Consider the following 12,870-nt stretch of genomic DNA (forward strand, 5'->3'; position numbering starts at 1 on the left):
ATCTAGCATCCTTCCCACCTCCTCGTCCCCAGATCAGCCAGAAAAACAGAGGGAAAATCTAGTGGGGACACTGGTACCACTCATGGTGCGTGTGAGCACACACTCGTGAAGGCGTGCAAGCCACCCCTTCATGCTTTTGTCTCCCCATTTTAGACAACCAATGTTTCAATTGCCTGTTGCATTTCTCTACCAAATTCTTACTCTAAGGAGATCTCTCTGTCCATTGCTGGACGTTATGGGCTTACAGTGTGTCTCTTGGTCTGAAGAAATGATGGTCAACTGTCCAAATGCATACAATATCTTCTGTTCTGTTTTTTTTTTAAATGACACTCTGAGCACTTCTATCTTCTACTGAGTAAGGAAAACCCACTCCAGAGTCAGGTCAGTGTCTATTCTAGACAAGACCCACTTGTAGACCCCCAGCATCAGTCTCACTTGCCAGCTGTGTTTAGAGCCTTCCCACCAGGGAATCTTCCACATAGCCACTGGCAGTCTCTGTCTCTCTTGCTGGCAGACAGAATAGCTCTTGCTGGAATTATGTGCCTGAGAGGGTGCAAAGGGAACATGTCTAGATTCAGCCCATCTCTACACTGCTGCCGTGTCTCCATATCTACCCATTTCATGAGCCCAGGTGGCCACCTCAAGGGAGAACCCGGGGCTATCTGTGTGTCGATTCCTGTCACCTTCTGAACCTCAAAGGGAGTTCTTCTGATGGGAACTGACTTGTTCAGCTTTAATGCACCCCTCAAATTTCCATAGGGCTGTGCTTCACATGGGCATCCCATTAATAGGCCAGGTTTCCATTGCCCTTCTGCCTGGCCACATGGCCAGGCCATTGGTCACTGCCCATGATTCAGTAAAACCTAAACACAGAGGCTTCTACCATTGTTCGTTTTTTCCATCACTATTAGGAACACAGCATGCAATTCAGTTCATATGCAGACCTGTTTTTACCTTCTCTGATCAAAGTAGTAACTTTCGGAACAGGTTGGTGTCCCTTCACACTGGAACTGCTGTCAACCAAACAGCTCCTGAGTCAATCAAGAGCTGTTCTAATGCACTGTCCATGTGTCGATCAAATCCAGCAGCACCTCACACAGCTCCAGAGTCAGTTCTGGGGGAGAAGAAACTCCCTGCCTGAGAGTGTCTTGTCCTTGAATTCCACAGGCAGCTTGATCCTCTAGAAACCATTTCCATTTTATGCATCTTCTGGGCACTGCTGTCCCCATTAGAATGTTTCTCTGACATCACCAAAGACAGGATGAGTATTTCAGGTGGGTCCTGTGCACCCACCTTCCAAGACAGCTAACATTTCATAGCAAGGGAGTAAATGCCCTCAGGTGGAAATTCTCTAGTCCGAAGTCCTGGCAATTGTTGCTGGGAGGTGCTCAGAGGCGTTTGCCATAAGCCCCAGGAAATGCTCCACGGAAGTACGTTGAATCTCCCCACGTGGAGGTAAACTTTCTGGGGACCAAGACAATTGCCCGCTGCCTGTGTTACTTTGGATGAATCACATCCCTTTCCTGAGTCTCAGTTTTCTCCTCTCCAGGTGACTACCAGTGTTCCTTTAAAAAGTCTATGATTGTCAAATTATCCAGTCCCAGCATCTTGGAGCTACTGACTAGGGGCAGAGAAGGTCACTGTCCTCACTTTGCTGTCAACCTCTACTCTATTCAAACACTGTGCTGGGCTCCTTGGATCTAATGGAGACCAAACAGAGACAACTGACTGGTAGGGGAGACAGGAGTTACTGACATGGAACAACTGGGCTCCCAGCTAAACCCCACCCTTAAGCCTGGAACTGCAGCCCTTAGTGAAAACAGGTGACTCAATTTTTCTCCCAAATGTTGCTTGTTTGGACTGCCACATCCCTATCCTGTGCCCATAAAAAGACTTCAGCTGGCAGAGTAACACAAGCAGCTGAGCATCGGGGATACAAGCGGCTGAGTGGTGAGCAGGGCAGCAACTGGGTGTCGGAGACTGTGGATAGATGAGGCTAACTTCAGAGAGTGCAGTGTCAGGGAACGATTGCCTTCTTCCTGCACCATCCCCTTTCCAACTCCCCATTCTGCCAAGAGCCCCGTTCATCGCCCAATACCTTTCTCTGCATATACTACCCTTCAGTCCGTTCATGTGACCTGATTCTTCCTGACGCTGGACAAGAACCTGGATGCCGAGAGGGCAGGAGCTTGGACACTGCTGTGGGGCCGCACAGAGCCTGCTCCTGCCAGAGAGGAGCAACTGGCCGGTTCCAGCATTCATTCCCTCTGGTTCCTGCACTCGCTCACACGCTCCCTCTCTCAAGGAGTGGCCAGAGGTAGGCTGAGTGAAAGGAGCCACTCCAATTCCCACCCATAAAGAGGGTCAAGGGAATTATCCCATCTCATTAGTAAATAATTGCAGTATGAATGTGTATGTACAGACTGAGCTCAGAGCTCTGAAAGGAAGGATCTTGTTCTACAGGACCATGTAACACAGGAACTGGATCTTGACCGAGGAGGGGTGGGTCAGAGGAGGCGTCACTGGAGCAGAGACTTGAGCTGTGATTTGAAGGATGAGCGGGAATTACCACGTGAAGGGTTTGGGGACGGGGTGAATGTGGCAAGCACCCCAAGAAGAGGGAGCAGGGTAGACAGGCCCTATGACAGGGGCCCTGCTTGAGGAGCAGCGGGAAGGCCCATGTGACTGGAGCACAGGGTGTTTAAGGGGTAGGATGAGGTCAGATGTAGGTAGGAACCAGATCACATGGCACCTTGTAGAACATGCTAACAATTTGAGTATTCTTTTTTTTTTTGAGATGGAGTCTCCCTCTGTCACCCAGGCTGGAGTGCAGTGGCACGATCTCAGCTCACTGCAACCTCTGCCTCCCAGGTTCAGGCGATTCTCCTATCTCCGCCTCCCGAGTAGTTGGGATTACAGGTGCATGCCACCATGCCCAGCTAATATTTTATATTTTTAGTAGAGATGTGGTTTCGCTATGTGGGCCAGGCTGATCTTGAACTCCTGACCTCAGGTGATCCACCTGCCTCAGCCTTTCAAAGTGCCAGGATTATAAACATGAGCCACTGTGCCCAGACTTGAATATATATTTTTTAAAGCCATTCAAATATTTTCAAAAAGAACATGACGTGGTCCAGTTTGCATTTTGAAACACTGCTCTGACTAAAGTGTGGAAAACGACCTGGGCATGGGGATTGGGCATGACAGATGCAAGGAGACAGTTAGGAGAGCCCTGATGCAGTCCAGGGGAGAGAGGCTGGGGACAGGGACTAGGGTGGTGGCACGAGATGGAGAGAGGAGGGTGGGTACAGGAGGCACTCAGGAAATAACATCCATAGGACTTGGTGAGGATTGGGTATGAGTGTGAGGGAAAGGGAAGTTTAAAAAGGAACTTTGGCTGGGTGCAGTGGCTCATGTCTGTAATCCTAGCATTTTGGGAGGCCCAGGTGGGAGGATTGCTTGAGCCAGGGGTTTGACACCAGTCTGGGCAACATAGTGAGGCACTGTCTCTACAAAAATTTAAAAAATTAGCTGGGCCTGGTGGTACATGCTTGTTCCTCTAGCTACTTGGGAGGCTGGGGTGAGATGATTGCTTGAGCTTAGGAATTGGAGGCTATAGTGACCCGTGATGGTACCACTGTCCTCTAGCGGAATGAAGCCTTGTTTCAGTAAGAAAAAAAAAAAAAGGAACTTGGCAGGGTCTGTAGCACAGGCATCCACAGTCTAAGAGAGGCAGGACTCCTGGTAGGAAAGGTGGCTGGAGGAATGGGCTGAGAAAAAGCTTTGGAATGTTCCCTCAGATCCTGGCTGGAGAGTGGAAACGGCAGGTCTCTTGTTCCAAGACACCAAGCGAATTAAATAACAATCATAAAGTGCCCTGGAAATCTGAGTCTTGCCATAAATAATAAACAGGGACGTTATACAAATAACGGGCTTTGCAGCCCCAGTGGAAGAAAACACATCAGTAAGAAAAATGGAGTTAGAAAAAAATGCACCCCAAAGCCCCAACTAACAAAATGACGGTATTAGCCAACATCCCGGGGGCTCAGCAGGCAGTGGAGGAATGGGCTCAGGAAAATGACTGCGGCCCTTAGCGTGAGCCAGACTGTACGGCTGCAACAGAGTGAGAAGAGCTGCCGGCAGCAGGGAAGCCCGCTCACCGCTGGGTCTGGTCCCCAGGCCAAGGACCCTGGCCTCCTGCTTCCCCTCTGCCCTGAAAAAAGCACAGCTTATCCCGCAGGCCTGCCAGACTCTTGCCCTGCCACCCAGCGTACAGCTGATATGACCTGAGTTCACCCTTAATGACAGATGGGAGAAAGAAACACGGATCCACCTTCAGAGGCTCCCAAGGAAAGCCAGTCCATTGACTTTTTTCTACTGGTTCCTTTGGTGACCAAGACATTTAAAATTATGGGATGGGCTGTGAGAACAGGGTGTGGGCTGGGTGTTGAGAGCCAAGATAGATTTTTGAATCATCACATTTTAAAGACATACAGGTCATCTTATGCAACATGATTCCATTTTGCATATGAGAAGGTTGAGATCTGAGTGTCTAGGGACTTGTCCAAGCTCACACAGCCTGCTCCTCACTCTTAGGTGCTCCTCCCACTACACATCCCAGCTGAGAGGCACCTCTCTTTCTATAGGCAGGAAACAGTAGATGCTTTAGACTCATTTTTTTTAAGTTAGTGTATAAGGGTGCAGAAAGAACAGGCTCTCACGCCATCATAAAGAATTTTAGAGCTGTCAGAAGAAGCCAGATTCCCAACCTCCCAGGGCTCTGACTCCCCTGTAAGGCTTGGAGGTGAGGACAGGTGCTGCTGGCGAGGGGCATTTGCACACAGAGCCTGGACTGGGACCATGGTGCTGTTCAGGAGCTGTGGGCCATACAAGAGGCTGCTAGTTATTTATGGAACCAGCCTTCCCCTTCCTGGGTGCGCCAGTTCTTCCCACAGAGGGCTAGAGGTCTCCAGCAAGCAGAAGCTGCCTTTGCTAATCACTCACAAGTGTTTCGCCCTGAAAGATGAAAGGGACAGCGCCCAGAGGCATTTCTGCTCTCCTTTGCTCTCTTGAAGCAGCCATCATTGCAATGCTGAAAGTCCAGGGAAACCGACACCCACCCTGATGGGCAGCCCGAGAGGGCACCAGTGTGAGGGAGTAGAACCCTCCTGTGCAGGCCCCCCTTGGCCCCAGGGGGATGGCTGGAGGGAAGGTCAAAACTTGGGTGCCTCTGCTTCTTCCCTCCTTTAAACATCCTCTTCCTCATTTCCCTTCTCAGGACTCCTGTGGCCTGCCAGCTTTTCGGGTTCCCTAGGAATGGCCTTCTCTGTTTGTGTCCCTCACTCCAGGTCTTCCCTGATCTTCTGCATGTCAACTCAAGTTTTCCCTGTGTTCTGCCCTCTCTTCTCCCTGCCTTGCCACTTTCTCTCTTTCCAACCACCCTGAAAAATGAAACCAAGCTAAAGTGTTAGAGGCTTCCCCTCTGCTCATGGCCTCAGCCTCCTCTTCCTGAATTCTAAGACCCCTGGGTGCCTGGAGCCCTGGGCTGTGGTCCTGGCTTTTCCAGCCACTTCCCATGGGCCCTGGGCAAGTTGCTGCATGCTCTTGGGCCATGCTGAGTTATTGGGTTGCACTGTTATCTCTGGGGTTGTTGACAGTTCTAACAGAGGACCTCTGAGCTCTCTGAGACAGGCAGAGCCCCTTTCCTGATACATGTGACAGCTTTCTACTTGGCCTGGGAATAGGATCAGGTCTGGGGAAGCCATGTGCTTTGAGAAGGTGAGTGGTCTGGATCTCCAGGAGGGAAACATCATAAAGGGGGAGGGCCAGTAAGGGGAGGTGAAGGGTGTGTTCATGTGTGCACACATGTGGGTGTATATGTGCATGTGTATACATGTGTGCAGGTGTGTGCATGCGTGTGCATGCATGTGTGCATGTATGCATGTGCATGCAGGTGTGTGCATGTGTGTGTGCATGCTCATGTGTGTGTTGGAGATGTGACTGAGGAACCAGTGAGAGCAGGCCGGATCTGCTTAAAGATTCCCTAAGAGCATGGGCTGGCAGTAGGTGGGGTTAGGAAGGAGAGCTGGTACAGAAAGAAGGGTAACTGCCCCTGGGGAAGGCCTCCCCACCCAGCCCTCCTTCCGTGGCTTGCCTGGACCCTGCCTCCCAGGAAGGGGCTGTAGCACTGGAACTGGAAGAAAGCCTGAGAGTGAGCACCAAGGTAGACTCTAGGAATCACCTAGAACAGGGAGACCGTTTTGTGGAGTGTTCCACATTTGTCTGCTCTGTCTGAGGTGCTCCTTTTCAAGACCTACCTGACACCTGCGGGGGACTTTGTACATTCCTCCATTGTCACTCAGGGCCCTAGTTAATTACCTAAATGAAAGTTGAGCGACTACTCCCTGTGTACAAGACACTGGGCGAAGGCCCAGGGAGAGGAGAGGAAGGAACAGGAGTCTTTGCCCTCCTCCAGCTGATTCTCTAGGTGAGACTGACAGCACATGGGGAAGCAGTCCAACAAATAATCACACATCATAATAGCTGCCACTTGATATGCTCACTGGCTGTTGTGATGAGCACAGGGTGCAGGGAGAGGGGTGTCTGTGTAATTTAGGTAGGTGGAAGGCAGGATCTCTTTGTGGAGGTGACACACACTGAGATGTATTTTTACTGTGAGCTCTTTGAGGGCAGGAAATGTGTCGTACTGTACTTCTTCTATTTTTTTTAGATGGAGCCTCACTCTGTTACCCAGGCTGGGGTGCAAAGGCAGGATCTTGGCTCACTGTGGCCTCTGCCTCCTGTGTTCAAGCAATTCTCCTGCCTCAGCTTCCTGAGTAACTGGGACTACAGGTGTGCACCACCATGCCTGGCTGATTTGTGTGTGTGTGTGTGTGTTTTTAGTAGAGACGGGATTTCACCATGTTGGCCAGGCTGGTCTTGAACTCCTGACCTCAAGTGATCTGCCTGCCTCGGCCTCTCAGAGTGCTGGGATTACAGGCATGGGCCATTGTGCCTGGCTTGTGTCTTACTTTTATAGCTCCAGTGCTTAGAACAATGTCTGGCACTTGTGAGAAATTGGTATTATTTTTATGGTATTCAATAAATGTTTGATGAATAACTGAATGATCACTCATCAGCAGTTCCTATATAAAGCACATGTGCTTAATCACAGGAAGACAATGATCTCAAACAAATGTGATATTGTTATGGCTAGTCTGTCTTCATTTCCTCCTTTCTTGCCTGCCCTTTGTTGATTTTTGCTCATATCTCCTTTTGATGGCTCAGTTGTGTTGAGTTCACACAGTAGAGAATACACACGCACACCCACACATACACTCTCCATATATTACCAACCACCTCCATTCCTGCAAAGACTGCAGATTCTATCCACGAAGCTATTAAGCACTCCCAAATAGAGCAAACCTTTCATTGACTATCACATGCCTCCTTAAATGATCTTTGAATAGCATTTTCTTTTTATTGCTTTGTGTAGTTTAATGGCACCAATTGCGATTACTCTAACTTATGATAAACCCCAGATCTATAAAGCTCCTGTTCATTCATTATTTTCCTCTCGCTCCTTCTCAAGCTGTTATTTTTTGGAATGTAGTGAGGAGGGAGGAGTGGAGAGAGAAGAAAATAAAAGGACACCAAATTAACAGGAAAACAAATAAAATAGGGAAGCACTTCTCCCTGGGTGACAGGCACCCTATTAGATACTGTTAAACAGAACAAATATGCTTTAATACAGCACAAGTAGGTCTTTTATATTTATTCTAAATGGGAAATATAATGATCACCAACTTATCTTTAAGGGAAGAAGAAGCTAATTGTTCTAATATCTCACTAATCCTAGCAACTGGGAGAAAAATAATTGTTTTTCACTATTATACCAATTGTTCAATTTATACCAAGGTGTGTTGTGTAGCATGGACAGAGATTTCTATTTCTTGATCTATGTCATGGCTGCTATTCCATTTTAATTATTAATATGTGGAAATTATAATTATTTTGAGTATTGGTATGAGATAATTATAAATATAAAACAGCTTCATATGCTTTCTGGTGCTCTTTCTTATTTGCAGACGTGCTGGAGTTTGGGTGCATGAGCTTTAGAGGGAGAGAAACGTATAATGTGGTCCTTAGGGTAGCAAGGCTGGCTGGAGTGGAAGCAGAGGAGCCTCCTCCCTCCAGGGCCCTCCCTCTCCTTCACCTCTGCCTTCCAGCCCTCCAGAGCCAAAGCTGACCCACCTGTGTGTCTCTCCTCTGCCCCACTGCCTCACCCTCCTCCTACCTGTCTGAGTTGTTAGTTGAGATTTCTAACTCATCACACACGTTGGCTCAGCTTGCATCCCAACCCCTCATCTCCTCAGCAATCCAGAAGCTGAGGTCAGACACCTGGAGCTTTGGGTTTCAAATCCAGCCCAGCTCCTGACTTTTTTGGCTTCCCCAATCCCTACAAACCTCTTTGGAGTTTCTCTAATGAGCTTTGCCAGCAAGAGAACATGTCTATTCAGCACCACGGACAGAGGCACGCTGTCAGTTCCCACAAATTAGAAGTGACTGCCCAGCAGTCTTGTCAAGGCAGTGGTGTTGGGGAGGGAAGGGGAGGCTGAGAAAGAGAAAAGTCAGTAAAGGCAACTGACTGGCAGGACACAGAAAATGCGGCCCCCAACTCTGGCTGTACTCAGTCATGGAGTTCCTACAAATGGGAAGTAGCTTTTTGATGCTGTTGGCTTCTTTCAGGCAGGCAGCAAATGGGGAAGGTGATCACTTCCTGTGCTTAATTGTGTTGGCCTAACTCTTGTCAGATTGTCACCATGATGGGTGCTGGAAACAGGCCCCAGAGCTGGCAAAGTCTCAGGCATGGGGAACGCATGGGGATGTGGGTGTCGTGGTCGGGGTTGGGAGGAGAGACAGCTGAGGAGCTTGGAAAGAGGGCACTGAGACCATGCTATGGTCATGCTCTGGGGGTAGAGATGGTAGAAAGGAGCTGCCTCCTTCACACTGGAAGGGGGAATGAGGAGACATGGGCCCCGGGCCCTGGAAGGGGAGGGGTCCAGCTCATGGCAAGCATGGCTGGTGGGATCCAAGGCTTCATTTGTCTGACTTTAATGAATAAATGGCATCCCCAGCCATTGTTTATCTACTTTTGAATCCTGACAAACAGCCTGTGGCATCTGATGGAAAGGGTTATTAGCTGCATGGAGACAGATGGCTAGGGATGGAAAGGATTGGTTCTTTATTACAGCAGACCCGTAAGTGACAGCACTCCTTCTCCCAGCCTCCATGCCAATGTCAATACGTTTCTCAAGCCTTCAGTGACCCAGTGAAGCCAGTGCAAGAGGAAGACAGAATGGCCTGTGAGTAAGAGTGAGAAGTAGGGTCAGCGGAGTTGGGAAAAGGGGCAGGTTTCCAAGGGTAAGTTCTTTGGGAGTAAAGACATTGCCTTATTCTTCTTTAGTATTCTCCTAAGTGCCTGTATAGTGCTGTTTATTCAACAGGCATTCAAGAAACATGAGTGATGGAGGAGGCAGGTAGAGAGGTCCGGATTAGAAATGAGAATAGGAGCAGATTTAATTGGGCTGGCTGTGGGGTGGGGTGAGGAAGAAATGGTAGGAAAGAGAGAGGAAGAGAAGTAGGGGACACAAAGGGAGAAGGGAAGATTGCATAAAGAAAATGCTCCTGAATAAGCATTCTGTGTTTTAGGCATTCACTATGCTTCCCCACATTATTGAACAAATGGCTTCATGGAAACAAAACTGGTCTTCCCACTGTCCCCTTCAGAGAGGTCCCAGGTTCTTATTCCTGGTTCCTCTGTCCTGTGGCTGTAGGGGATAACTTCCTCCCTCCAGATTACCCCCAGGACGATGGGGAGGTTCTTACTGACCTTCATTCATTCTCCGAAACTTGTCCTTGGCCATGTAGCCCAGCACCAGACAGCATCCTCTCTTCTGGAGGCCCAGCTCTGGAAGAGAAGAACAGGTGGGTGAGTTGGGAATGGGAACAGGTCAGGCATTAGGAGATGCCCCTCTGCAGGGGCCTGTGGAGCTTGTTGCTCTTACAAACAGAGGTACTTTTTTGTTTAGCCAACATTTATATGGAACTTATTAGGTTGCGGGCATAATTTTAAGCCAGCAATTCTTCATTTTGATTTTTCATAACAACCCTGTTTCCCCATTTTCTATCATCCCCATTTACAGATATATGAAGTTAGTGGCATTGGATGAAAGAGCTAGCAGGTGGTAAAGCAAGAGCTTTGAACCTAGGCAGTCTGGCTCTGAGTCCATGCTCATAACCATAACTCTGGGTTTTTGAGGCCCTTTGTATCTCAGGCTTGGGGACTATGCTCAGATCAACTTGGGACTGTGGCCAGACCTGCCAGGGATGATGCAAAATCTACCCAGTGGTGTCTAGGATGAAACAGTGCAAGCAGACACAGTGGGTGACTCAGGAGGATGAAGAAGTGATCGTGTGAGTTTAGGGCAGTGAGGTGACAGAGAAGTTAAGGTATAGGCAGAAGAACTCTTTCTACCTTTTAGAGAGGATGCATTTCTGGTGTTAGAGATTCCTGTGCCTTCCCATATCAAGGCCCAATTTAGCACCATCATCAAGCACTTATGAAGTGTAGACTTAGAGCACAGGGGTCGAGATAGCTGAGAGACACAGACTCCACAGGGCTTTGACCCAGTTGGAAAAACAAGATGGAATAACAATTCCAGGTAGCAGATGCAAGAGACAATTTTTTAAATTTGTGCAGTATTTTGTAAATAGTGTCCATTGTGTGTGTGAGCATTAAATTGGAGTCCATCTGCCTTACAAGAAGGCAAGCTTTCCTCTCTGGTATTTGTGCTTTTATCCTGATTTGTCTTAAGCACTTTATGGGTTCTGAAGCAATGGCCCACTCATTTTTTTGACCCCCTCTACCCCCAAACAACCCCCTGAGGTGGGCAGGTGGGCCACTGCAACTGATATTACGCAGACGGGAACACTGAGGTTCAACCATGTTAAATGACTTCCCATGATTGTATTAGACCTCCACCCCACCTTGTAGCATACAAGTCATACAAATGTGACAGCTGCCACAAACTTGGTAAATAGATAGGGAATTTGGTTTCTAGAAGAGGGAATGTGATTGCAGCTCTACCCGGCCCTTGCCAGGATTTCTGGGCTCCTGCCTGCTCCTTCCTTTGGTTTCTCAGAGAAAGAGGGTCCCAATGAGTGATGCATCACAGCACCTTTTCCCACAACACCGAGTGTCTCCCTGAACCCAGCCAGTCAGTGTCCAGGCTCGAGAGGTTAGACAGAGCGGGTCATTCCTCTTTCTCCTTCTCCATCCACCATCTGCAGCCCAGGTCCACCCGCTAAGCATAGCAGGATGAAAGGGAGTGCAGGGCCCATGAGACACAGATAAGTCAAGCTCAGGGGCTCCTGCCCTAGAGAAAAACAAAGCATGGCAGGAGGTGACAGAACGCCATGGCCCAGGGAGGTCGCAGGCTTTGATCTCCTGATTCTTTAAAGGGGTTTATTGACTATCAGTAAAGAGCAGAGAAGCAGATCTGAGGGCACCGTTTCCAAAGGCACTCACTTCTCTTCCTTCCCCTCCACACTGGCGTCTGAAGGCTCAGCCAAACCGCCCTCACTTCAAACGGCCTTACATCTTAGGCGCCCAAATTGAGGATGTTAAGTTCCCTCATTCAAGGCCTTGGCCCTTTCTTCAGGGGCTCCTGCTCTGTCGCGGGCCTCATGGATCAAAGCCCCTTTGATGTTTACTTACTATATTTGTGGATTCTTTCTGACAACCACCTTCAAGAGGCAGGAATGCAGCCTGCCAGGAGGGGGCCAGCGGAAGTACAAGCTGCGAGGAGGTGCTGAGCCCCCTGGAACAATAGCCTCTTGAGGGAGACTGTATTGAAACCTCAACACGCTGATGACAGGCAGAGTTAACCAGCCCATTATAATTGCACACACATTGTTCATCATTAGAATGATACAATTGCTGATGATTCCCATTATATTTTTGCCATTGACTTCTTATGCCCATCTAAAGCACATCAGCAATGGCTCCTAATAAGAAAAGGAGTTTGGGCTCCTGGACTAAGCCCCAACTCAATCCAGGAGCCTGGGAGGGAGGCAGGGGAGCACTGAGTAGGAAGGGCAGAAGATGCTGGACGGATTTAGGCCAATGCTCCAGCTGGTCTACTGGACTGTCACTGAACGCTCAGGCAAATGGAAAGGCGAACAATTCTTCTACAGATTTAGAGAGTGTGAGCAATCTGTTGAATCTGGATTATCTCAGTTGGGTAGAGAACTCAATCTCTCCTATGCCACATACTAGGACACCCCCCAGGGCAACTGCTTGAGGAGAGGCTGTGTGGACAAGCGGTTATGATATAATAACTAAGAGTCTCACTGACTATGTTTGATTTTTACAAATGAGCAGGAAAAGAAGTTTTAAAAAACCTGATTAATAAAAGAAACTGAGAATGAGGCAATTTCTCAATGTATTTGGCTCATTTAATTTGACACGTGTGGGTTAGTCTTAATTATTTAGGCTGCTACATTACAAGGCGCTAATAAGCACACTGCAGAAATTTATTAAGTGCGAGGGCTCTCTGACTGAGACTTTGTAGAGAAGTGGGGAGAAGCTACTGGGATCTTTGCAAGAACGAGCAGGTTGGAGGATGAGTGAAGTGAGAATTAGTTGTCCATATATGAAAATCTGGGATGTCCTTTGGAGAGATTTGCAGAGGTAAATTAGAAGTCATTTGGTTCACATGAGGAAGTGTGCCAGCAGGGAGTGAAGTGGGGGAAGGGAGGAGAGGCTGGAAACCCAAGTGGAGAGGTGAATATTGTCCAAGGTACTAA

The 12,870-nt window shown here is 48.5% G+C and overlaps 1 protein-coding gene and 1 long non-coding RNA gene across 10 annotated transcripts in view; one reads left to right on the forward strand and one right to left on the reverse strand.

The window, feature by feature from the left end:
* LOC105476237 (kirre like nephrin family adhesion molecule 3) overlaps positions 1-12,870 on the reverse strand; it is a 579,748-nt gene that overhangs the window by 127,957 nt on the left and 438,921 nt on the right. For all 8 annotated transcript variants that reach the window (XM_011731960.2, XM_011731965.3, XM_011731964.3 and 5 more), the window contains one exon: positions 9,893-9,970. In XM_011731960.2, coding sequence (XP_011730262.1) covers positions 9,893-9,970 — 78 coding nt within the window. The remainder of the gene's footprint in view (positions 1-9,892; positions 9,971-12,870) is intronic.
* LOC105476236 (uncharacterized) overlaps positions 1-12,870 on the forward strand; it is a 227,226-nt gene that overhangs the window by 113,771 nt on the left and 100,585 nt on the right. The gene's annotated exons all lie outside the window — the stretch shown is intronic.

Source organism: Macaca nemestrina, chromosome 12 (assembly GCF_043159975.1).
Source record: "Macaca nemestrina isolate mMacNem1 chromosome 12, mMacNem.hap1, whole genome shotgun sequence".
NCBI lineage: Eukaryota > Metazoa > Chordata > Mammalia > Primates > Cercopithecidae > Macaca > Macaca nemestrina.